The sequence below is a fragment of the Penicillium canescens genome, assembly GCF_028828765.1.
Source record: "Penicillium canescens strain IBT 15451 chromosome Unknown utg000003l_segment0_segment0, whole genome shotgun sequence".
Classification (NCBI taxonomy): domain Eukaryota; kingdom Fungi; phylum Ascomycota; class Eurotiomycetes; order Eurotiales; family Aspergillaceae; genus Penicillium; species Penicillium canescens.
In genome coordinates, this window is record NW_026703965.1 from 5,628,187 (window position 1) to 5,649,927 (window position 21,741).

Consider the following 21,741-nt stretch of genomic DNA (forward strand, 5'->3'; position numbering starts at 1 on the left):
TTACGGTGAGCCAACGCTGACGTGTCGACACCTATATGGTGTCGATCCTCTGGGAGTGCGAGAGATCTGTGCATGGCTTCTGAGGATTCCGTTACATATACTCGATAACCGTGATATTAGTCTATATAGGTTATTAATATAATCTAGGAATAAATAGCACGCGTAGGTAGGATATAACCAATAAATTAACCTTTCGTAGAAGGAAAGAATCTAGTAAATGCTTCTCTATATTAAATACGGGGCCTATATCTTTAGGGGACTGATACAGACACCCCCTTTGGATGCTAACACCCCCCTGCCTGGGCCCTCAGGCATCAACTTTTTTCTGCCGGCAGTATTTCCTGCCGGCACCATCGATTCGAGGTACTTCTATTTACTGTGCAGGCCCCTAGCAAAATTAAGTCACCTTCGTACTCTACCATCGACCATGCCAACTGCATGGCACTAGTCCCAAATAGGAAATAGATGCTGTTTTCGAAAACTCTGCAGAAATGAAGGAATCTAGCTATTCTGGGTCAAATTTCTTGATAAATTGCATGAGAATTGTGAAGAAATTGAGTAGTTTGCATTGTATCAGTCATTTATGGAGCTCCCCGACGCTTCCTGAGGCGGTCGGGCCAGGAATCCTCGCGCTGGGCCGTACATGAAGCTATTCCCATGCTCGGCGAAGCAGGATTGCTCGCTGGCGATGCCGTATGAGCTTCCTGGGCCGTGTATGAAGCTATTCCCACCCTGTTATCTCCCTGCGATGCCTGTTGTGTCCCTCCACGTCCTCGGCCACGTCCTCGGCCGCGTCCACGGCCCCGACCACCTTCCTGAGAAGCTTGTTGAGCTTCCTGGGCCGTAGATGAAGCTATTCCTAACCTGTTGTCTCCCTGCGATGCCTGTTGTGTCCCTCCACGTCCTCTGCCACGTCCTCGGCCGCGTCCACGGCCCCGTCTGCCTTCCTGAGATAGCATGAGCTCGAAGCCGGAGGGGTCTCGCTGGGTAGAGATGTCTTCGGTGCTTGCTTGGGTGCTTGCTTGGGTGCTTCCGCCGCCGCCGATGAAGTTCCTAGCGCCTCGGGGGCGCCCTCGCCGGCGCACTTGGAGAGGATCCTGGAGTAGAAGTAGCGGGTTAATAGGAGGTGCAAATACACTGTACAAATGCTAGTGTTGATGAAATAACTCAGGCTCAAAGCTCTTCTCCTCTTCTTCGTACTGTATGATGAGATGAATGCATGGAAACCCTGCCGTATTCAGCGAATTACAGCGACAAAATGGAGGAATTGGCGGCTTCTCATCGCTTGCTAGGAGATAGCGCTTGTAGACGTCTTTGGTATGCTCTATCGCCTTAGCCGAAATTCGTCCAACAACCAGCCTAAATAGCTGCTTCCAGCGAGTATCGGTAGACCTCCTGATCTTATCATTCTCGATCGTATCGGTGACCTTCTTGAATTGAAGCTTTACAGCATTCTCAAAGGTGCGGAGAACAACTAGTAGATTATTTGTTGAGACTTGAAGGTCCTGCTTAAGCAGCCAGTGAGCTCCTTCGGTCCGAGATGTCGAGATTTCATTAAGATGAAGGTATTCGGACGTGTATTCATGAAGGAAATACTCGGGGCAGTCGTCTAGCCATTCACTCCGTAGGTAATCGAGTAAAGGCGCAAAAATCGGCTCTTTATAGCATTCTTGAAGCTGTTTCCATCTCTCCTGTCTCTCTTCCGTAGTGATTGCGTAGACAACACGTATCCACCGCTTCAGCATCATCTTCCACGCTTTATCGACCATTTCTCGAAGCTCTCGGTCTCTATCTGCCTTCGTCCGATCGTGTGAAGAAGCCGAGGAAGGATTCACTAGATCTTCAGTCTCCTACCGAGCTTTTGCGAGCTGCTCAGCGAGAATCGGACGAGCTTTCTTCATGATATTCATGTTGATATGCCAGAGACAAATCATATGTTTTGTATCAGGAAAAATGAGCTTGATAGCCTTCATTAGCGCTTCTTCTTTATCGGTTAGGATCGTCCGAGGTAGATCGACGGTAAGGGACTCGAATGCTTCAGCAAGACAGCTGAGTATCACTTCGTAGCTATCCTGCTTCTCATCCTTCATGAAGGCGAAGCTAACGTAAAAGCTTGATCCAGTAGCAGCAAAGCCAATGATATCGAGCAAGGGAAGGCCGTATCTATTAGTTTTGTATATAGAATCTATTGAAATAACCCATGAATTGGTCCTAAGCATCGCAATACTCGATTTATGCATACAAAATAAGGCAGTGACGTGATTCTCATCATCTACCTCATGCTTGAAGATCCATTCGCCATCGCGCGGAAGCTCTATCAAGAGAGCTTGAAGCGGCGTACGGCCAGCAAGGAATTCAATATGAAGCTTCCTCCGAAGGTTGTAGACGTCTCGGGCCGTAAGACATGAATCCTGATCCTCCTTTCGAATGCTAGTGAGGATATGACGCGTAGAAACGCCCTACGCAAGCTGCTTCTCAATTTCAGGCGCTTTTTTAGAGAGCTCATGCTGCCGGTGAGCGATATGAGTAGACGTAGGCGAGGGCTCATGATTATGGTGCTGGTTCTCCACGGTGAGCTTCCATTGGCTTTCTTAAAGCCGTAGAGATATCCCAAAAGGGCAATCAATTGCTATTGAAGTAGTCTGTCGCTTTCGCTTAGGGCCATCATCAGGCCGCGCTCGAAGAGTACGACCTCGGTCACAGCATAGACGGACTGTCTTTTTCACCCCTTCTTGGTGAGCTTTGAGCGGAGTATAGAGACTGCATAGCCATGCTGGCGGGCGAAAGCGTTGATCGCGGCGATTCCTTGCTCAGGCGTATCGTACTGCGGATCGAGAGGGGGTAGCGGGAAGGTATAGAGGCTTGGTATCGGCGGCGAGGGCTCGGGAATAGCGTCATGGAGGCTTGGCGGCGCGTCATAAAGGCTTGGCAGCGTCGGCGGGGACTCGGGAATAGCTTCAGGCTCAGGATCAGACGGCGAGCTGAGATGTAAGGAAGCCATCATAAAATGCGCGAGAAATGGGTGTCAAAACATGCGAGATTTAGAGATGTAAACATCAATTATTTTCCTTCAGTACGAAGCTACATGGGTGACTTATTTTTACTAGGGGTTTACATAGTAATCGTAGGTACCTATTGTGTAGCATTACTTGACGGTTGATGCTGCTAGAGAATATAGTGCGGCGGCACGAAATCGGCGAGAAAGGCGGTGAATAAATTCAGGCAGGGGGGTGTTAGCATCCAAAGGGGGGTGTCTGTATCAGTCCCCTATCTTTAAACTAGCCGACTAATTAGCTAGTCTTTTCGTAAAATACGCTTAAACCTAAAGTCTACCTTAATATTAATAAGTAGTAGTAGTTAAAGGGTAAGGTAGACTAACATAGATAAAATATATTTCTCCCCTATTCACTTACTTCTATTTACTTATTAGTCGGTAACGGTTAAGAGGCAGATCGTTGCATTCTAAGCATAGCGATATAAGGCAAGTAACCAGAAACCATCGAACATAACGACGACCGGTTAGATGTGCGTCACAGGTATCCCGTGCACGAAGGTAAACCCTTCCGCCTACTACGTTCATTTTAGGGCACCTCTAACTCGTGATAAACAAATTCCGTTTAGTAGTAGCTCAATATGTCTATAATATCATTGTGTCAACATCCCTTGCATAGAGTAAGAATTTGAGGATAACAACAGTCAACACCATCTTTCGCATCCAACCCACATTCAACTACCCCTCAAACCTTAGGCTGTGATTTCTGCTGTAGTTTGAATTTCTGTAGCACTCCTTGGCAGGGAGGCCCTTTGCAGACCGTCACTATACGCTCCGACAGGTTGTAGACGACGAAAGCCACCGTCATGTTCTGCTTAGATGTATACCCAGTGAGGACGGCACTGGGCGTGTTCTTTTGGTTCAGGTTTGGGTGGTTGCACAGACTTTCAGGATATGCCATATGATCTGAGAAGGCTGCCCTGATCTTTTCAGAGGTCAATCGCCCTACAGCACAGTCTGCTCTTACGCCCTTTTCAGCCTGCAAACATCTGAACCAGCTGCTCCCGCCGGGATAGCGGTCAAAAACATGGTCGCGACTGAGAAATTCGGGGCTGAGGAAGTGATTGCTGTGGACAAGATAGTGGTCGTCAATATTTCCGTAGAACTTGTAGATGCGGCTGGGTGCGACCTCCATGGCCATTGCGAATCCGTCGGCTGTCGAGACGTGCAGGTTCCCCGAGACATGACGGGGAAAGGCATTGACAGCTACTAAGCCATCGGCGTAGTTGCTGTAGTCAAGAAAGAGGCGTCTCGCCACAGAGAGGGGCAGAACTGGCTTGGGGCTCTTGACCTCGTGGTAGACTCCATCCTGGTCGATGTGGGAGACGGGTACGTAGTCCTCGCTCGACAACAACGAGTTTGCAGTAACCGACATGCCAGCAGAGTTCATTCCGCTGCGAATCAGTTGACCAGCTTCCGTGAGGATAAACATTGACGGCCGATCTTCGGACGGTTCTGGGTGCACCTCGAGATAGATGATGAGGTCCTGTTTGTAGAGATGGCTGGACATGTCCCAGTTGTGCACGGCCAAAGCGTGGCCAGATGCAACTGCTTTCGGGGGAAAGAAGCCGCTCGTGCACTCGTCATGCCCGTCAAGTTCCTGTGGAATGTTCCCGCCCTCTTGAAGTCGATACATGCATCTGCCCAAGTCATATCGAGCGTTAAGCATGATAACGTCCTCGACCTTCACGCCAGCGCCATCGGCAATCCCTCTGATCTCTTCGAGTCCAGCGGGATAGAACTTTTGAAAGGCTGGGAAATAAACGGTTTCGATGATCTTAGAAGAAATGGACCTGCACGATGAATGTGAGTTCGATGAATGCGTGTCTGTCACTCCCACCCAGTTGTGCCGTGTTCTGCTTACCAATGCGGTAGTTTCCCAGGAAGCTTATAATACTCAATGTTGGCGCGAACCTTCTCGCTCACCTGTATTCCATGCGACAAGCCTCTCTCGTAGGGCGTGCCCTCGACGACAATGTGCTGGTAGCACGACGGACCAGGGACCTCAATGACGGGGGTTTCCAACGATGGCATGTTGTAAAGGTGTCAGCGGCAAGATAGGAATATTGGAGAATGATGGAATTTAATTCTCGATCATGTATCGGCACACATACGGTGTAGAGCATTGGCCCGGCCTAAGGGGTAGTTATCAATTTAAGTTGTGTCGCTTGGCACGTCGCCCGATTGTCCCAAAGGGTGCAAACCAGCGACGGACCGACCACCAACCAGGGCATCTCGCTCGCGGCGAAGGACGTATTACGTGGTCAAGATAGCGTTGCTAGGACTAGGTTCGTCATATGACAAAATCATCGCCCATGTCTTGGGCAATCCGGCGAAAATCGGCACGACAGCCCGTCGCCTCCTCGGCGGCATGCACATTTTCGACGAAGGTGCACGCATTCACAAAATGCTTTCCCGCACGGCAGTACTCCTTTATCTGTTGTAGCGTCCACTCTCTGTAAATCGGGTCTTTTGCCTCGATCGCAGCCATGATCAGTGGCACCGGCCATATCTTGGTAGGCGGCGCTTCCGTTCTCGGCCGCTTCAGTTTCCGATAAAAGTGGCGAGTGATGGTGATAATCTTTTCCGCGTGGATGCTCTTTGCATACAATATTTCATTGGGTTGATATACTCTCGACGCGTATATCTCTACCGCGTGAAAGAGGGCGTTTGTGGTGAGGTAGATGGACAGCACCTTGTTTTCCGCAGCTTTCGCCTCACTGAAACTGTCGAGACCCTGCGCCAGTCAGTCAATGCCCACCCCTCTCTTCTCATCATGGTTTTGACTCACCAGTCTAATGTCGTACAATGACTCCCGGACACCAACTTCAAGACTCTCGTCTGGAGAGTGGCCATGGCTCCTAGATACTTTCCCCAGCAGACCGACCAAGCGGCACGTAGCGACGTACAGAGGTCTGTGAGCCTCGTCCCACTGCCGTTCTTCCCTGGGGTACAACAGGGTGTATTCTCTCTGTAGAAAGTCATGAGACTGCTCCAACGCTATCACCAGCCCCGAGTCATCCCCCATGGACTGAATTATGCGATCATTCCCCTGGCAAAAGAGGGCAGTGCGTGCGTCGAGAAAGCAGAACCATACAGCCATTCTGACGTAGATTGAATGCAATTGATCATGGCCCCGGATACCCAGCAGTAAAGCTTCGAGGCTGAGCATCTGCTTTAAAGATGCCTGTCTTGAAAGTAGGAGGTCAGTCCAGGCCAGGAAGTACAGAGTCACGGAGACAGCATCCAGGTCATCATCTTTGGCTAGAAGCTGGAACCAGGTCTGGCTAGCCTCTTCAGTTACGTTCTCAGCCAACAGGTGGATCCCGAGCTGGTCTCTGAGGCCCGCAAGACTCTTGCCGTAATGCTCCAAAGCGTCCACTTCGGAACCTAGTGCCCCGTAGCAATGGAGGTGGGCAGCCGTCCATGCGTACAGAGATGATATCACAAATGGATGACTCGAACTGAAGCGATTGAAGAAGTAGGTGTGATTGTTCCAACCCCGCTCCTTTGAGCTGTATTTCGATGTTAGGTTCTGGGTATAGTGCTGTGCCAGAACGCGATCGGAAACCGCCGAGAGGGAGGCAGAGCTCGGACTTTGACGGTCTGAGTTTGGCAGGTTGAACCCAGCGGATCCTTGACCCAATGTATTGGCAGACAGGCCACAATTTTGGGTGGGGAAGTCACTGGCACTGACGGCTAAGTCTGGAGTAAAGTCCCATTGCTGGTCCAGATAAGAGTCGAATATGCCGTCCATCCAGGGCAATCCCTCCGTGTCGCGGATTGGAAGTGATGTTGATTCCAATGGTTCCGAATCGTGTCCTTGAGAGCATGTCTCAGCCTGCTGGCTCAATCGTCGAGGACTTGGCTGCCCAGGCGTATTTGCGTCTTTGGAAGTCATTCTCTTCTTCCTACGACGGCCTGGATGTGTTTTGATATGCTCTGTCTCATCTATGAACTCAAACACAGCGAGCGCTGACGAGTTGTAGGTGCATCTGAGGTGTGAGCGTCGGCACGGTGAGCAGCGCGGCTTCAGCATATCACAACCAAGCTTCCTTCTTGTGCATGTACTGCATGGGGGCATAGTGAGTCGCTTCACAGTCAGGACGAGGTGAAGATGGGAAACGGTAGGGAGCAGATGACAGCCCGATGCTTCGTGCTTGATGAGTCCCGAGGAAGTCGTAAGGCGGAACCCAGAGAAGTGGGCCATATGGGTCCGCCAATGGAATGGATAGTAGGTCTGAATCGGTATTAGTGCCAACTAACGTATTTCTAGCCACCGCCTGCCTACCTTCTCTGAATCCTCGCGAAAACACGGTGAACAGGAGGGTAGTATCCTACTAGCTATTAGAGATAATAAAAATGTCAAATTGAAATCTCTTTGTCAGGCCGCAGTGCGACACGCCATAACCCGCTCGGCCCTACAGTGTCTGCAGCTAGCCGAATAGTTTTGTTGAGACACACGTGCAAACAGCCATAAATTAACAGATAATAAACAGACTGCGCTCAGCCATTAGACATAAGACATAGATCCATGCGGTGCAGCGCCTAGGACTAGTCTTGTGCGTTTAAGTGGCTAGTATTCTACTAACCGACCGCGTCCAACAGTCTACCAAATAGCGGCATATGAAATCAATGAAACGAACTAATTTTTTCCTTTTTTTTTTTTAAAAAAAAAAAATAAAGAAACAATAAAAGCCTCAAGAAATAGACTATACATCCATTTTCACTAAATGAAAAACAAAATCTTCCGTCCCTAGGCCAAAATGACGAAGCATGTGAACGAACCAGCCCTTGAAGGCTTCTAGTCTCAATTTGCACGACTGTCAACTCCACAGAGCTATGTCTGCTGTTCCCGCTGAAGCTTACCAAATATACCTGAACGAGGGTTGCTGGCAATCAGTCAAGTCCAAATCATCCTCGGCAGTATGCACACTGCGGTTGTCCTCTGCCTGAAGTCGGTCCCGACGACAGTTTTGATACTTGACATAGATGCTAAGAGAAAAAATGGTCAACAGCTGGGAGAAAACGAAACGGCCAGGCACTGCTCCACTTACATCAGTACAATCTCCAAGGTAATCATCACGGATACGGAGGAATAAAAGGCTCTAAAAGCCCTCTGGAACTGCGGGGCCTCGGTGCTGATGAAGAACTGGGGTCCAGTAAATTGACCGAGGCAATACCCCAGAAACATCATGACCTGTGAGAAATGATCAGAACCGGGCTCAGTCATGCTTAAACGATATACCTTCTTACACTTGCGGTGGACTTTTTGGTAAAGCCTGCAACATTAGAGGAAAGTATGCTCATGCCCAGGCCGAATGGGACCGTGTTGACATAGATGACTATGGGCTTGTTAGGTGCAATTTGAGACCGTCACCGAGGAAAGCAGATACTCACTGTAGAAAGACGCAAGTCGACTGCTGTGGTTAGATTCCGGAAGGTCTAGCACAGTCAGAACCTTCCTTGCAATTTTCAGTCCTTGATGGTGGGTAACACTCACTGCCCACCAACACCGCGCCAATCAAGACGATAATGTTCGTGGCGATCATGACGTAGCACCTGGTATTCTTGAAACGGCTACAGAAGCAGCCACTGGAAATAGTTAGCAAGGCTGAGCGAAGGACTTGGCAGGAATGTCAGTTCCTACGCAAGGACCACCGAAAAAAAGTGGATGGCGTTAGATGGCATGCCCATTAAAGTAGCCTGGCGGCTGGAGTAGCCAAGAGTCTCCGTTAAAACAATTTTGGAGAACTACGATACCGTCAGAATGTCATTTTTACTGAGCATCGCGGATCACTCACCGCTGTTAGACCTCCTCCCTGCAAGGATTGAAGGAAGGCATGTATGGCTAATATCCACGGCTGGGGATCAATCAAGCATTCTCGGACCTGGCACCATTTGTAGTCGGTGTTTATGATGCTGGTATGATTTTTCATGGCCTATCATCTGATAAGTAACTGCCGCTTCCATCTAAACGTGGGGTTCTGACTTGGGCTGTGGCGATCTTTCTTTCCCTCTTGTTGAGGAACCACGCTGTCATAGGCGACGATGGCACGGCAAAAAAGATGATAACTCCCCAAAATAGAGTCAATGGCCCAAAGACGAGATAAATAATCTGCCAGATTGCGTATTTGGAAACCGAATGTTCTTTTCCTGAAACTCCGTAGGTGATGGCATCCGCGATGAAGGCACCGACAGCACTGGACGACCACCACAAGGACGTTCGAAGCGGTTGCTCTTCTCGGCTCCAGTATTGAGAAATGAGAATTGTCAGAATAGGTGACATGCATGATTCGAAGACTCCAAGGAAGACACGGTTGACACAAAGCGTCGCAAACCCTTTCGTGAATGCCGTTGTGGTTGCAGCGAGACCCCAGAGAAATATCATGACACCAAAGTATCGTCCTCTGTAGCGAATTAGACCATGATTTGACCTAGCTGCGTGAAAGAGGAAGCTCACATGGGAAGCTTCTGCATTAAGAGTGAGCTAGGATACTGCCAGACCAGATATCCTAGAAAGAAGATGGAGGATGACCAGCTATATTGCTGCCCAACGAGATTCTATTTAGAATTAGATGTAGTCAATCCAAGCGCTTATCACGCTTTACATGCAGCTCACCAGGTCTTTGTTGATGCCGAATATGGAGGCTTCGGATAAGGCAACCTTGTCCATATAGTTGAGTATATACGTGCATGCCATCTATTTTTCTTGCCGTCAGTTGGGCATTTTCGAGCTCGATTGGGGAATCGTAAGCATCCGTACCAAAGGAAGGAGGATTAGATCGAGCTTCCATCGGACCCGCGCACTCTCGTTGGAGCTGTACACCAAGTCGAATGGAGGGGAGCCCAGGTCTTCAGTATGTTTCTCGGCATCGTCAACGTCGGCGATGGGCTTGCGGTCACCTCCAGTAACATAAACGCAATCGACCACCTCTTCAGTTGACTTGTTGTGCATAGTGGTCACCGGCTTGGACGCGCTATCCATCGTGGTGTTTCTGGTCGAGTGGTGTGTTGAGAGATGCGCCATGCAAGGTCATTTGTAGTCGCATGCGACTCGATGCTAATTATAACTTGAAGACTGCTGCACATCTCGGATATCAGATGCATGTCTCAAGCTGGGGAGAGGATCATTTGGCAGAGAAGCGGGGATGGTCGAGTTTCGCTCAACTGGCTCAGAAAGGCATAGATAACATAGATAGCGTTATCGGCTAGCTCCACTAACCGTTTTCGGACGATTGCGCGAGTAACAAGATAGCCGCATGCACGCGTATCTAAGCTTTTTACACTGTCCACTGCTCTGGTGGCTTCTTTGTGAGGAGTGGTTCCAAAAGGCTTGCAGAGGAACGGTGTTCATCGGCTCTACAAGGCATCCACAAGGGGTTGATGCTTGTCTGTGATTTGAGACTGAACTGAGGTAGCATCTGGTACTCTGAGAATATTTTGCAGGACATTATAGTCCAACAGAGCCCATTAGGCTGTTAATTACGATGAGCCACATAGATGAGACTTGCGGCTGACTGTATCAGTACGTCTCTGTGCACGTCCAAGCGAAAGTTGATGATGGCCTGGGCCCTCTGTCAAAAATTGAGGTATTTGCGCAACACGGCGATCAAGGTTACATTGATTACGACGATGGTGTGGGTAAGGCGGCTTATGTGATGGCCATTTGCTCTTCGTCGCCTAAACCACCAAAATGTCCGGACGGGGCGATCCTTGATGGTCTTCTGATTGAGGGCCAATTATGGACGGGCTGACTCGACTCGACACCGCTACCGATATAATTGAGAGCCCGCCCAGATGATAAATTACCTTTAGTTGACCACTTATTACTACGCAATCAGCACCTCTCTCATTCGTGTCGCCTATCATTCCTTTGCTTCAAATACACACATACAATGCCTGAACAGTATGTCGTCCTCGGAGCCGGAGTCGTTGGACTTTCCACGGCCCTAGAACTGAAACGTCGAGTTCCGGCAGCCCACGTCATCATCGCAGCGAAACATTTCCCCGGGGATCGGAGCGTCGACTACTGCTCACCATGGGCTGGAGCGAATTGGATGTCAACTGCTACTGACAATGGAGTCCAGGAAGAGTGGGATGCCGAAACCTACCGCCGCTTTGGTGTCCTTGCCGACACTGTCCCCGAGGCAGCTATCACACGGATGGATCTCAAAGCTATCTTTGACCGCCCAATAGAGCAGGCAGAAGTGCTCAGTCAAGTCACTGGCAAGATTTGGTATGATAAAATCACAGGTGGCATTCGCCCTGTACCACGGGATAGTCTCCCAGAAGGTGCTTGCTTCGGGTTGATCATGTCTACTTTCAGTGTCAATACACAAGGATATCTCGCTTGGTATGTCTTTCCCCCTTCAGCTCAGCAGTTTGGCTTATTACATTCTTCAGGCTGTCTACCCAGTGCCTTCAAGCTGGCATCGAAATGCGGAGGGCTCATTTCGACGACATCCGTCGCGCTTTCCGGGACATTCCCTCGGATGCATATTTCAACTGCACTGGGCTGGGATCTTATCACCTCAAAGGAGTTGAAGACAAGACTGTCTACCCAACTAGGGTAAGTGAATTTATGCTACCTGGGTTATCCTAGCTAATAACGGTTCAGGGCCAGGTGATCCTCGTGGAGACACCCAAAACGCCCATGAAAGCCATGTACTTTCGCTCTCCGAGGCGAGTGGACAATGACACCACGTATGTGTTCCCTCGCTACCCTACCGGTGGTGTCGTTCTGGGTGGGTGCCGCCTGGATAATGACTGGAGCGGTGAGGTGGATGAGACCCTCGCAGACGACATCATGCGACGCTGCTGTGCACTGGCCCCAGAGCTCGGGAAGCCTGAAGATCTCAAGGTCATATATCATGCCGTCGGTCTGAGGCGTAAGTCTTGGTTCACTTGATTACCTCCCATAATTGACTGACTTGGTGCAGCAAGCAGAATAGAGGGGCCTAGAGTCGATTCGGAAACTATCGATGGTAGTTTGGTCATCCATAACTATGGCGCTGGCGGGACAGGCTACCAGTCATCATGGTGAGTAATGAAAGATTATTCTTGGTATGGTGAGCTAACAAGTTTCGAGGGGAACTGCAAAGTATGCTGTGGATCATCTTCTAGACAGCAAGAAATCAAATTTGTAACAGAAGGCAAGAGTCCATATACGATTTCTTGACCTCGGCTTGCGACAACCACAACCATGTAGACGTAAATTATATATTCTACTTATAGTTTGGCATCCTAGCATTCCGAATCTTCAATCCGCTTTCTCTTAAATAGAATAGCTATAGAGTTATGGTCGGTTAAACATGATGATTTTCTAACGTAATTCACAAGCGAGCGGCCCACCCAAGCGAGCGGCCCAGCTAACCTAACCTATCAATTCTAAATGTAATTATCTCAACCAAAACGCCATTAAATTCAATAAGCTAAAAACTAGTTCTATTAGGACATGTAGTCAATTTATGACCCTGAATTCCATATATACTGCACTTCGGTAAGGCTCTCTTACGTGGCTGTGAAGGTGCTGGACCCGATTCTGTCTCACGGGGTATTTGTGCTAAAACCGCTTGCTCTGGCTACGCTACTATGGTAGAGGCCTCTAAAACTGAGAGGCCTTCTTCGGAAGCTATTTGCTTTTTAGACCGAGTCCTTTTTCGCTTCTTCGTCTCGTTTTTAGCGCGTAATTCGCTTACTTCTTTCTCGAGAATAGCTGCCGATTGTATTGTGATTTGATAGGCCTTTAAAACCTGATTTATCGCGGAGTTAAGCGGGCTTAGTAGGCTTTCTGAACGCGCTTTTAGCAAAGCTTTAATTAAGGAAGCTTGCTTTTGTAATTAGATATAGTTCGAAGGCGTTTTGTAACGGAATCCTCAGACGCCATGCACAGATCTCTCGCACTCCCAGAGGATCGACACCATATAGGTGTCGACACGTCAGTGTTGGCTCACCGTAACGCTGATCCCCCATGTTAAATAATCTGCTCCGGAGAACCCAGCGGTTCTCCAAGAATCAGTCTCTGTATTCATCCAATATATTGTTCGCTTCCAGGCATCTTCGTCTTACCTAGTTGACAGGCCCTATCCTGTAAACACTAGAACCCTACTTCCTTACAAATGTGTCGATGGCCTAGGAATCGAATCTATCTCTACGTACCCGTATCTTACCCCTAGCGCCATAAGAACAAATCACAACCTATCACGCACTTCGAAATTCATAGGCAACCTAGAATCTAACGTAGCATTTGTCGACTTCGCCGCCTACCGTAGTAGCCAATCTGTTCGCTAATACGTGGTCACCGCGATAGATAGTCAAATATGCAGCTAATTATAGCAGTGGTCTAGAATGATATCCCTTTATATAGGCCACTAATCGGCTATATACGGCGCATACTACGTGTGAATATATTCTTCGACGTACCGACTATTTCAAGGAAGTGTTCTATGCCAGCCACGCAGCTGTATAGGTAAGGAGCCCACGGCGATAGTATATAAAGCTAGCGAGGGAACGCCGTAGTGGATTGCCTAACACCACCACAATCCGAAGCATTTTCTACCTTTGACGACCACCTTAATAACTACTATGCTGCCTTAGAATCTATTTCTTATTTATAAGATAGAGGTCAGCCCTAATAGCGGTCCTAGCTCTTGTTACGGGACGACGAAAAAAGGCGAGCCGTGCAAAAACTCGATCAAAGTTAAAGACACTAAGATCGGCTATCAAAAGTTAACCACTCTCGCTAGAGAGCTATTTGACTTATCATCGTTATAGTCGAAGCTCTATAACGTCGCTAGAGACTTCCTCTACGCGAGATAGCACCGGCAACGGTAGGCCGACTAAGTTAGCTAGTAGTGGTATAAAGCCGCCGTCCGTAACTAGGCGCGAGTGCTATATAGCTCTAGAATAGCTTCTCCGTTAGTTATTGTATATCGGAGCTAGCGTTAAACATCGTTAGCCTCTAGGCGACGCCCTATATCAGATAACACCCGGTTATCACTACCACTAGTGCCCCTATTAACTAACCCCGAGCTAGTGTAGCTATTCAATCTATTTGTGACTTCTGTAACGCTACGGACGAACAATATTCTATAGCGCCTTTCGCCGACCCGACTAGCCATCCTATTATCGGCAACTAATATCCGGGCGGGTGTCTAAGACTTAACGCTATAGAGTCTTAGGCCGAGCTAAGCGGTCGATAGTATCCACGTCGACAGTATCTTTTATGTGTTCTACTAGACTAAGGATAAAGACTATACGGACGAGAGCGTGATCTTGCACTACGGTTAGTGCATATCGCTCTGTTATCTGTTATACGCCGAAGAATAGTTAGAAAAGCGAGATATAGGGTTTGGCACGTTATGCTATGTGTGGTAAGTGTGGATAACCTTATTTCTGAGACGACCAAGATACTAATGACCGCAGCCGAAACGAAGGAGCCCTAGATGCCATCGTTCGCCCCTTACGAGTCCCCTCGTCGGATGCCGAGACATATTCCGTCCACACGGCAAGCGATCCATCTCCCACTGGTGGGCCCCGTCGCTCAGCCAGACTAGCAGGGCCTCATCTACCGGGAGACCCGTCCACCTCTGCATCGCTTCGCCGGTCGGCACGACTCTCCACTCTGCGTGGGTGATCGTAGGGTGCAGGCGAAGTAAGATGGAAATAGAACAAGCGACCGCCAATCACACGTGAGTGTATGTGACCGACACTCGGCATCGTAATCAGCAACTGTGGCCATAGCATGGATATGGATTTTTGAAGCAAGCCTAGCAAGAAATGAAATCCTGATTGTTTAGACTTCAGATTACAAGGCGACCGTTCATCTTTGCAAGTGCTAGACACCACTAGACGTTAGTCAAAATTTACTGGCTGCGTCGCTCAATTCGAATCTGACATAGTTCCCTTACTAGCATTGACAAAAAGACGGGAGATTGTTGACAGAAAACGCAACTCGTGGGGCTGGAGCAACTGACAGATCTCTGTGCTTGTTGAATTGACTATCGAAATAACTATGTTGACCCTGGAACCTTCAAAAGCATTTCTAGGGGCTGTTTATCCCCTAGGAAATCCTGTTTAAGTCCCGGGGCTATTTCTATTTCTAGGAAAATGAGATCTAGCCCTAGGATCTTCACTCTACATTCCGGACTGCAAACGAAACTAGCTCTGGGAATACATTGACCAGATCTAGGAGCTGTGGAGCCCCTAGGAGCTTACTTTAGGGTCCTAGAGTCAACAGCTTGCCTTCCGAGATCGCCGAAAGCCCTCACAAAACACCTTCACCGGACCTGCGCAAAATCCTGCGTCATTCGGTCACTCCTAGAAGGCCAAATCATCGCTCCAGGAATCAAGCAAATCGTCAACAGGAACCCGGCTTTGATTCCCCGAGGTGGGGATACCAGACCCCAGAAGCTACATCGGGTTTCCTGGGGGCTACGTGGCTCCTAGAGGCTGTTTCTTTGCTCCCAAGAACGCTTTAGTGGGCCCCGGGAGTAAGATAACTCCCAGGGTCAAGAGATGAGCTCCTAGCACTGATCGAATCGTCAATAGGAGCGTGAGAAGTTTGTTTATAGTAACAGCGGATAGTCTTACGAGCCGCGGATAAAACCCGCGTAGTTGACTCTACGTTCACACTAGCCTACGGTTTCTAAATATTACGTATCGATGGCTTCAAATAGCGTTGGCTCTGAATATTCGACGTTGAGTATCAGTTATGCAACACAGATCCATCGCCGAGCGGAATTCAATAACTCATAGGATATTCATCCTACAGAATTTCATCAATCAATCATAGATAGTTCATAGCGATTTCCAGATCTACAGAGCTCGCGGAAATCATGAAGCATAATTTGGATCACCCTATAGGAATAGTTGAAGTGGATATAAGCGTTCCTCGATCAATCTATCCTATTCATAGGCTATGGAAAGGCTTGTTTGCTTGCAACCCCACCATCCTCATTTCTTGGTTTGAGTAGGGGAAAACGGCTTTTCCAAGAGAGGTATATAAACTATAAATAGTCATATACCTAGTAACAGATGTGGGCCCACCGCCGCACTCTATTTCTTATAGACAAGTCTCTAGAATTGCATATCTCTAAGGAGCCAACAGTAAGTCGGGAAACTATCCCATATTGTTTGATTTTGCTACAGTACGTTAAGTTGCTTACTTCCTCATGTTAAATGTTAAGGGCTAGGAATAGACTGACCGATTGCATATCAACATCTATAAATTTTCCACCTTAAGTATAGGGGATTGATAATTCAACACCCCTTTGGATAACTAATGCAACACCCCCTGCCTGAATCCTTAGGCCAATTTTCTTTTCTGCCGGACATATTTCTGCCACCACCAACCATGCATGAGGTACTTGCATTTACTATGCAACCCCCTAATTAAATGAAGTCACTTTCGTACACTACCACCTACCATGCCAATTGCATGGCACTATTCCCAAATAGGAAATAGATGCTGTTTTCAAAAACTCTGCAGAAATGAAGGAATTGGCCCATGTAGCCGCCGGCCGCTATTTTACGTTGAATTCTTTAAAAAGTTGCATGAGAATAGTGAAGAAATTGAGTAATTTGTATTGTATCAGTATGGAGCCCCCTAGCGCTTCCTGAGGCGATCAGACTAGGAATCCTCGTCCTGAGATGCCTATGAAGCTATTCCCGACCCGTGAGATGTAGCTATGCTCGGCGGCGATACCTGCTGGGTCCCTCTACGGCCACAGCCACCTTCCTAAGAAGCTTGTTGAGCGTTCTGGGCTAGAGATGAAGCTATTCCCACTATGGTATCACCCTACGAGGCTTGTTGTCTTCCTCTACGTCCGCGGGCCCGTCCACGGCCCCGTCCACCTTCCTGAGAAGCTTGTTGAGCTTCCTAGGCCGTAGATAAAGCTATTCCCACCCCGTTGTCTCCCTGCGATGCCTGTTGTGTCCCTCCACGTCCTCTACCACGTCCTCGGCCGCGTCTATGGCCACGGCCACCTTCCTAAGATAGCATGAGCTCGAAGCCGGAGGGATCTCGCTGGGTTGAAGGGTCTTGGGTGCTCGCTTAGGTGCTTTCGCCGCCGCCGCCGCCGATGAAGTTCCTGGCGCCTCGGGGGCGCCCTCGCCGGCGCACTTGGAGAGGATCCTGGAGTAGGAGTAGCGGGTTAATAGGAGGTGCAAATACACTGTACAAATGCTAGTGTTGATGAAATAACTTAGGCTCGAAGCTCTTCTCCTCTTCTTCGTACTGTATAATAAGGTAAATGCATAGAAACCCTGCCGTATTCTTCGAATTGTAGGTGCATAATAGAGGGACCGGCGGCTTATCCTCTGCTTCTAGTAGGTAGCGGTTATAGACGTCCTTTGTAAGCTCGATTGCTTTCAATGAAACCCGTCTTTCTACCAATTTGAAGAGACGCAAGAGGTTAGTGGACCTTCTTACCTTCTTATTCTCGATCTTAGCGGTAACCTTATTAAATTAAAGCTTCACGGCATTCTCAAAGGTGCGAAGAACAACTAGTAGATTATTAGTTAAGACTTAAAGGTCCTGCTTAAGCAGCTAGTAAGCTCCCTCGGTCCGAGAGGTCGAAATCTTATTAAGATGAAGGTATTAGGCCGTGTATTTATGAAGGAAATACTCGGGATAGTCGTCTAGCCATTTAGTCTATAGATACTCGAGTAAAGGCATAAAAATCGGCTCTTTATAGACCTCTTTAAACTGCCTCTATCTCTCCTATCTATCCTCGGGTATAATAGCGTAGACAATACGGATCCACCGCTGTAGCATTTTCTTCTATGCTTCACTAACTATTTCTCGAAGCTCTCGGTCTACCTTCGTCCGTGAGGAAGCTAAGGAAGCATTTGCTAATGCTTTAGTCTCTTGCCGAGCTTTTGCGAGCTGCTTAGCGAGTAGCGGACGCGCTTTCTTTAAGATATTTATGTTAATATGCTATAGATAGATTATATGCTTTGTGGAAGGAAAGACCACCTTAATGGCATTCATTAGCGCTTGCTCTTTATTAGTGAGGATCGTCCGGGGTAGCTCGAGGCCAAGAGCTTCGTATACCTTAGCTAGACAATTCAAAATAACTTTATAGCTATTATCCTTCTCGTCTCTTACGAAGGCGAAGCCGACGTAAAAGGTTAAGCCCGTAGCAGTGAAGCCGACGATATCGAGTATTAGAAGGCTATACCGGTTAGTCTTATATATATAGTCTATTAAAATAACCTATAAATTCGTCTTTAGTAAGGCAATGCTCGTTTTATGAATACAAAAGAGGGCTGTAACATGATTCTTATCGTTAACCTTATACTTAAAGATCTATTCGCTATCCTTTAGAAGCTCGATTAAGAGCGCTTAAAGGGGTGTACGGCTAGCGAGGAATTCAATATAAAGCTTCTTCCGATAGTTATAGATATCCCGGGCATTGATATAAGACTCTATATTGTCCTTTCGAATACTAGTGAGGATCTAACGCGTTAGAAGACCCTACTCGAGCTGCTTTTAGATAGTCTCTTCGATTGTAGAAAGCTCTAGACTTCGCTAAATTAGGTGGGTTGATAGAGGAGATAGCGCATAGTTATATATCGTATTTCCCACCGTAATACACCACTTGCCCGTCTCGAGATTTAGCCGAAGAGCTATAGCGAAAGGACAGTTATTTAAAAGCGTGGTAGTCTAACGCTTACGCTCTAGAGCACCCTTAGGGCGAGCGCGAGCGCTTGCTAGACGACCGCGATCACAGCAAATATATATAACCTTCCTAACTCCTCTCTTCGTCTTTTTAGAGCGTAATAAGGTGACTGCGTAGCTATTTAGGGCGCTAAAAGCATTGATTACGGCTATTCCTTGCTCCGGTGTATCGTAATACTGATCAAGAGGGGGTAGCGGGAAGGTATAGAGGCTTGGCATCGTCGGTAGGGACTCGGGAATAGCGTTATAGAGGCTTGGCGGCGCGCCATAAGGGCTTGGCAGCGTCGGCGGGGACTCGGGAATAGCTTTAGGCTCAGAATCGGACGGCGAATTAGGCTGCGAGGAAGCTATCGTAAAGGAGAGTGAAATACAAGAGAAATAGGTGAAAAACGCGAGCGAAATAGGAGGTTCGAAGGTGTAAACAACAATTATTTTGAATTCCTTATTAGGTACTACAGTGGAACAGGAGTGACTTATTTTTACTAGCAATTTACATAATAATTGGAGGTACCTAAGGTGTGATATACATACAGGGTAGTGGTAGCAATAAATAAAAGTTCGAGGAGAAAAGCGGTGAGGAAAGCGGTCAGTAGATGCCTGAGGATTCAGGCAGGGGGTGTTGCATTATCCAAAGGGGTGTTGAATTATCAATCCCCTAGAACTATTAGTATAGCTAATACTAGTTATCGGACTCGACGGAGTAGGGCTCGCTCGAGGTATCTAGTATACTACAATCGCGTTACCTATGTCTATCTATAGACACCTAGAATTAATCAAATTTAATATCTTAGAAACGGGAGACTACGACATCGTATTAGGTATTCTATAGCTACGAAAGCATAACCTAAGCATTAATTAGTAAACAGAAAGGATCACGTTTAACCGATATATATATAAACGAGAATACGAAGAGTTTGAAACTCGACGGAAGGGACTAAGTAGATAGGTAGCCGGTATCTAGAGCGCTTAGTAAGTTAAGACAAAGAAGGGCCTATAGCGACCTTAAGGTATAGTCGATAGGCGAACTAAGACGGTTACCCTAGATACTACGGAACAATCTCCGGATATAACTAATAACGAGTTATTATAGTATATAATTGTTAAGTATAAAACGCTAAACGTAACTAGCGAGGAACTACGATTACTAGAGGAGTATCGTGAGTTTAAGGATATATTTATAGCACCCGCTAAAGGAGTGTTACTAGAATATAAACCTTTCGACCACGAAATTAATATAATAGAAGGAACTAAACCTAAATTCTAACCTATTTACTAGCTATCGGAGAAAGAGTTATAGACACTTAAGGAGTATATCGCGGAAAACCTAAAGAAAGGTTATATCTAAGAGTTAAAGTTATCGGTAGGATATCTAATTATCTTTATACCGAAGAAGGATAGGAAGCTCCGGTTATATATAGATTATCGATAACTAAATTCGATCACTATCAAAGACCGACACCTATTACCCTTAATCTAGGAACTATAAGATCGATTAAGAACCGCTAAGTGGTTCACTAAGTATAACATACTAAACGTATACAATCGACTTAGGATTAAAGTAGGCTATAAATAGAAGACGGTATTTAGAACTAAGTTCTCGACAACAACTTGGGCTTACCAAATGTCCGCCATTTTCGGCCTCGAGTGACGCCTTTTTCGGCCGCCATCTGGTAACACGTGACAGCGCCGTCCCGACACGCCCACGTGCAGCTACCACCACGCACCATTTAGACCCACTCGCACGAGACCCCCCGCCCCACCTACAGTCGTTCAGTTCTTGTACCTCAGCGGAGGCTAGTGTTGGCTCGGCGTCCGCAAAGGCGCCAAAAATGGCCTCACTGTCTCAGCACCTAGTCAAGATGGTATCTGCCCGCCATGGCCCCTTTCTCTTCCGCATATTTTCCTTATTCCCCCAGCTTTCCCTCTCCCTCCACCAAGACTACTTCTCTGCCCGTCGCCTGTTCTCTTCTCTTCTACGTGCTTCCTTGGTCTGTCAATTCTGCTCGCTCAGCTGTGGGTGCACAGTCCCAAAAAAAACAGCCACCGACCGTCTACTCGTGACATACCACTTCATTATTTCGCGGTCTTGTAGTCTCATTTCTCAGCCTCCGCACCCTCGCCGTCCCTTCAATCCCGCCGAGTTCGACGATGAAGCGTTCTCGACGCTAGCGGACTAAAAAGCCGGAAAGCGACTCTGGCGAGGATGACATTATTGCGGCTATTTCTAGCGATTTAGAGCGGGGCGATGCTATATATGAGACGGATCTAACGGAGCTAGAAGACGTTTCCAGCCCACGAAAACGTCTCCGATCCGACGACAACCTCGCCTTGGAGCCGGAGGTCTCTTTTGACGCTAGAGAGCTCTATGTGGACCCACTAGATGAGGGTGGGGTTGATCTCTCTGAAATCCCCGAGGATTTCGACAAAGCACCGGGTACTATTGAACGACGAGAGCGGATTGAGAGTCGGTGGAAAAGGTGAGTGACCCACTAAGACATCGCTGCTGGAGGCATTGATAGGGGGATTCCTAACATAGGTATAGGTACTGTCTTAGCCAAGTGCGAAATAGGCCTAATAAGCCAAAATGGCGCGAGGCCGAGGAGGCGCTGCGCTAGGCGTCGAACAATAATATGTATCGTTTCCTACGCTGGTGTCTCTAGCTCGAGCGAGGCGAGGACGGTCGACATATAAAGGGTATTAATAAAGCTAGCATATTTGAGACCGACTAGAAAAACCTTCGCTGTTACTATCAAAAGTTGACCAAGATTGTGATCAAAGATAAAGATGGCTTAGAGATACGAAGGGTTATTATACCTCTAAATTCATCCCAATCTAGCTTGATATCCTTGACTTACCATTGATTATAGGGTATAAAGTACTTGGTCTAGGAGTTTGGCTTAGACACGCAGCCTAGAAAGAAGACGCCGGTTTATATCGAGGATATAGGCCCGTTTAATAAAACGATCTTATCGACATAGGAGAAAAAGTTCTATCTAGGATTTCA

General features: G+C 47.7%; 5 protein-coding genes across 5 annotated transcripts; 2 read left to right on the forward strand and 3 right to left on the reverse strand.

The window, feature by feature from the left end:
- Positions 1-3,737: 3,737 nt before the first annotated feature.
- N7446_005386 (uncharacterized protein) lies at positions 3,738-5,086 on the reverse strand (the record flags this gene model as incomplete). The annotated part of the gene is made up of 2 exons (XM_058514134.1): positions 3,738-4,845; positions 4,917-5,086. 2 exons carry the CDS (start codon positions 5,084-5,086, stop codon positions 3,738-3,740), a joined length of 1,278 nt encoding a protein of 425 aa, XP_058375463.1.
- A 259-nt stretch (positions 5,087-5,345) lies between these two features.
- Positions 5,346-6,953, reverse strand: N7446_005387 (uncharacterized protein; the record flags this gene model as incomplete). Its single annotated transcript, XM_058514135.1, has 2 exons — positions 5,346-5,789; positions 5,844-6,953. 2 exons carry the CDS (start codon positions 6,951-6,953, stop codon positions 5,346-5,348), a joined length of 1,554 nt encoding a protein of 517 aa, XP_058375464.1.
- A 964-nt stretch (positions 6,954-7,917) lies between these two features.
- Positions 7,918-10,040, reverse strand: N7446_005388 (uncharacterized protein; the record flags this gene model as incomplete). Its single annotated transcript, XM_058514136.1, has 11 exons — positions 7,918-8,047; positions 8,110-8,252; positions 8,309-8,397; positions 8,453-8,497; positions 8,556-8,647; positions 8,703-8,806; positions 8,857-8,994; positions 9,045-9,462; positions 9,516-9,616; positions 9,675-9,755; positions 9,819-10,040. The coding sequence occupies 11 exons, from the start codon at positions 10,038-10,040 to the stop codon at positions 7,918-7,920; spliced, it is 1,563 nt and encodes a 520-aa protein (XP_058375465.1).
- Positions 10,041-10,950: 910 nt separating this feature from the next.
- N7446_005389 (FAD-dependent oxidoreductase) lies at positions 10,951-12,201 on the forward strand (the record flags this gene model as incomplete). Its single annotated transcript, XM_058514137.1, has 5 exons — positions 10,951-11,408; positions 11,459-11,624; positions 11,673-11,943; positions 11,995-12,094; positions 12,144-12,201. The coding sequence occupies 5 exons, from the start codon at positions 10,951-10,953 to the stop codon at positions 12,199-12,201; spliced, it is 1,053 nt and encodes a 350-aa protein (XP_058375466.1).
- An 8,365-nt stretch (positions 12,202-20,566) lies between these two features.
- Positions 20,567-21,489, forward strand: N7446_005390 (uncharacterized protein; the record flags this gene model as incomplete). Its single annotated transcript, XM_058514138.1, has 3 exons — positions 20,567-20,892; positions 20,927-21,214; positions 21,280-21,489. 3 exons carry the CDS (start codon positions 20,567-20,569, stop codon positions 21,350-21,352), a joined length of 687 nt encoding a protein of 228 aa, XP_058375467.1. The 3' UTR covers positions 21,353-21,489.
- Between the last annotated feature and the right edge of the window lie 252 nt (positions 21,490-21,741).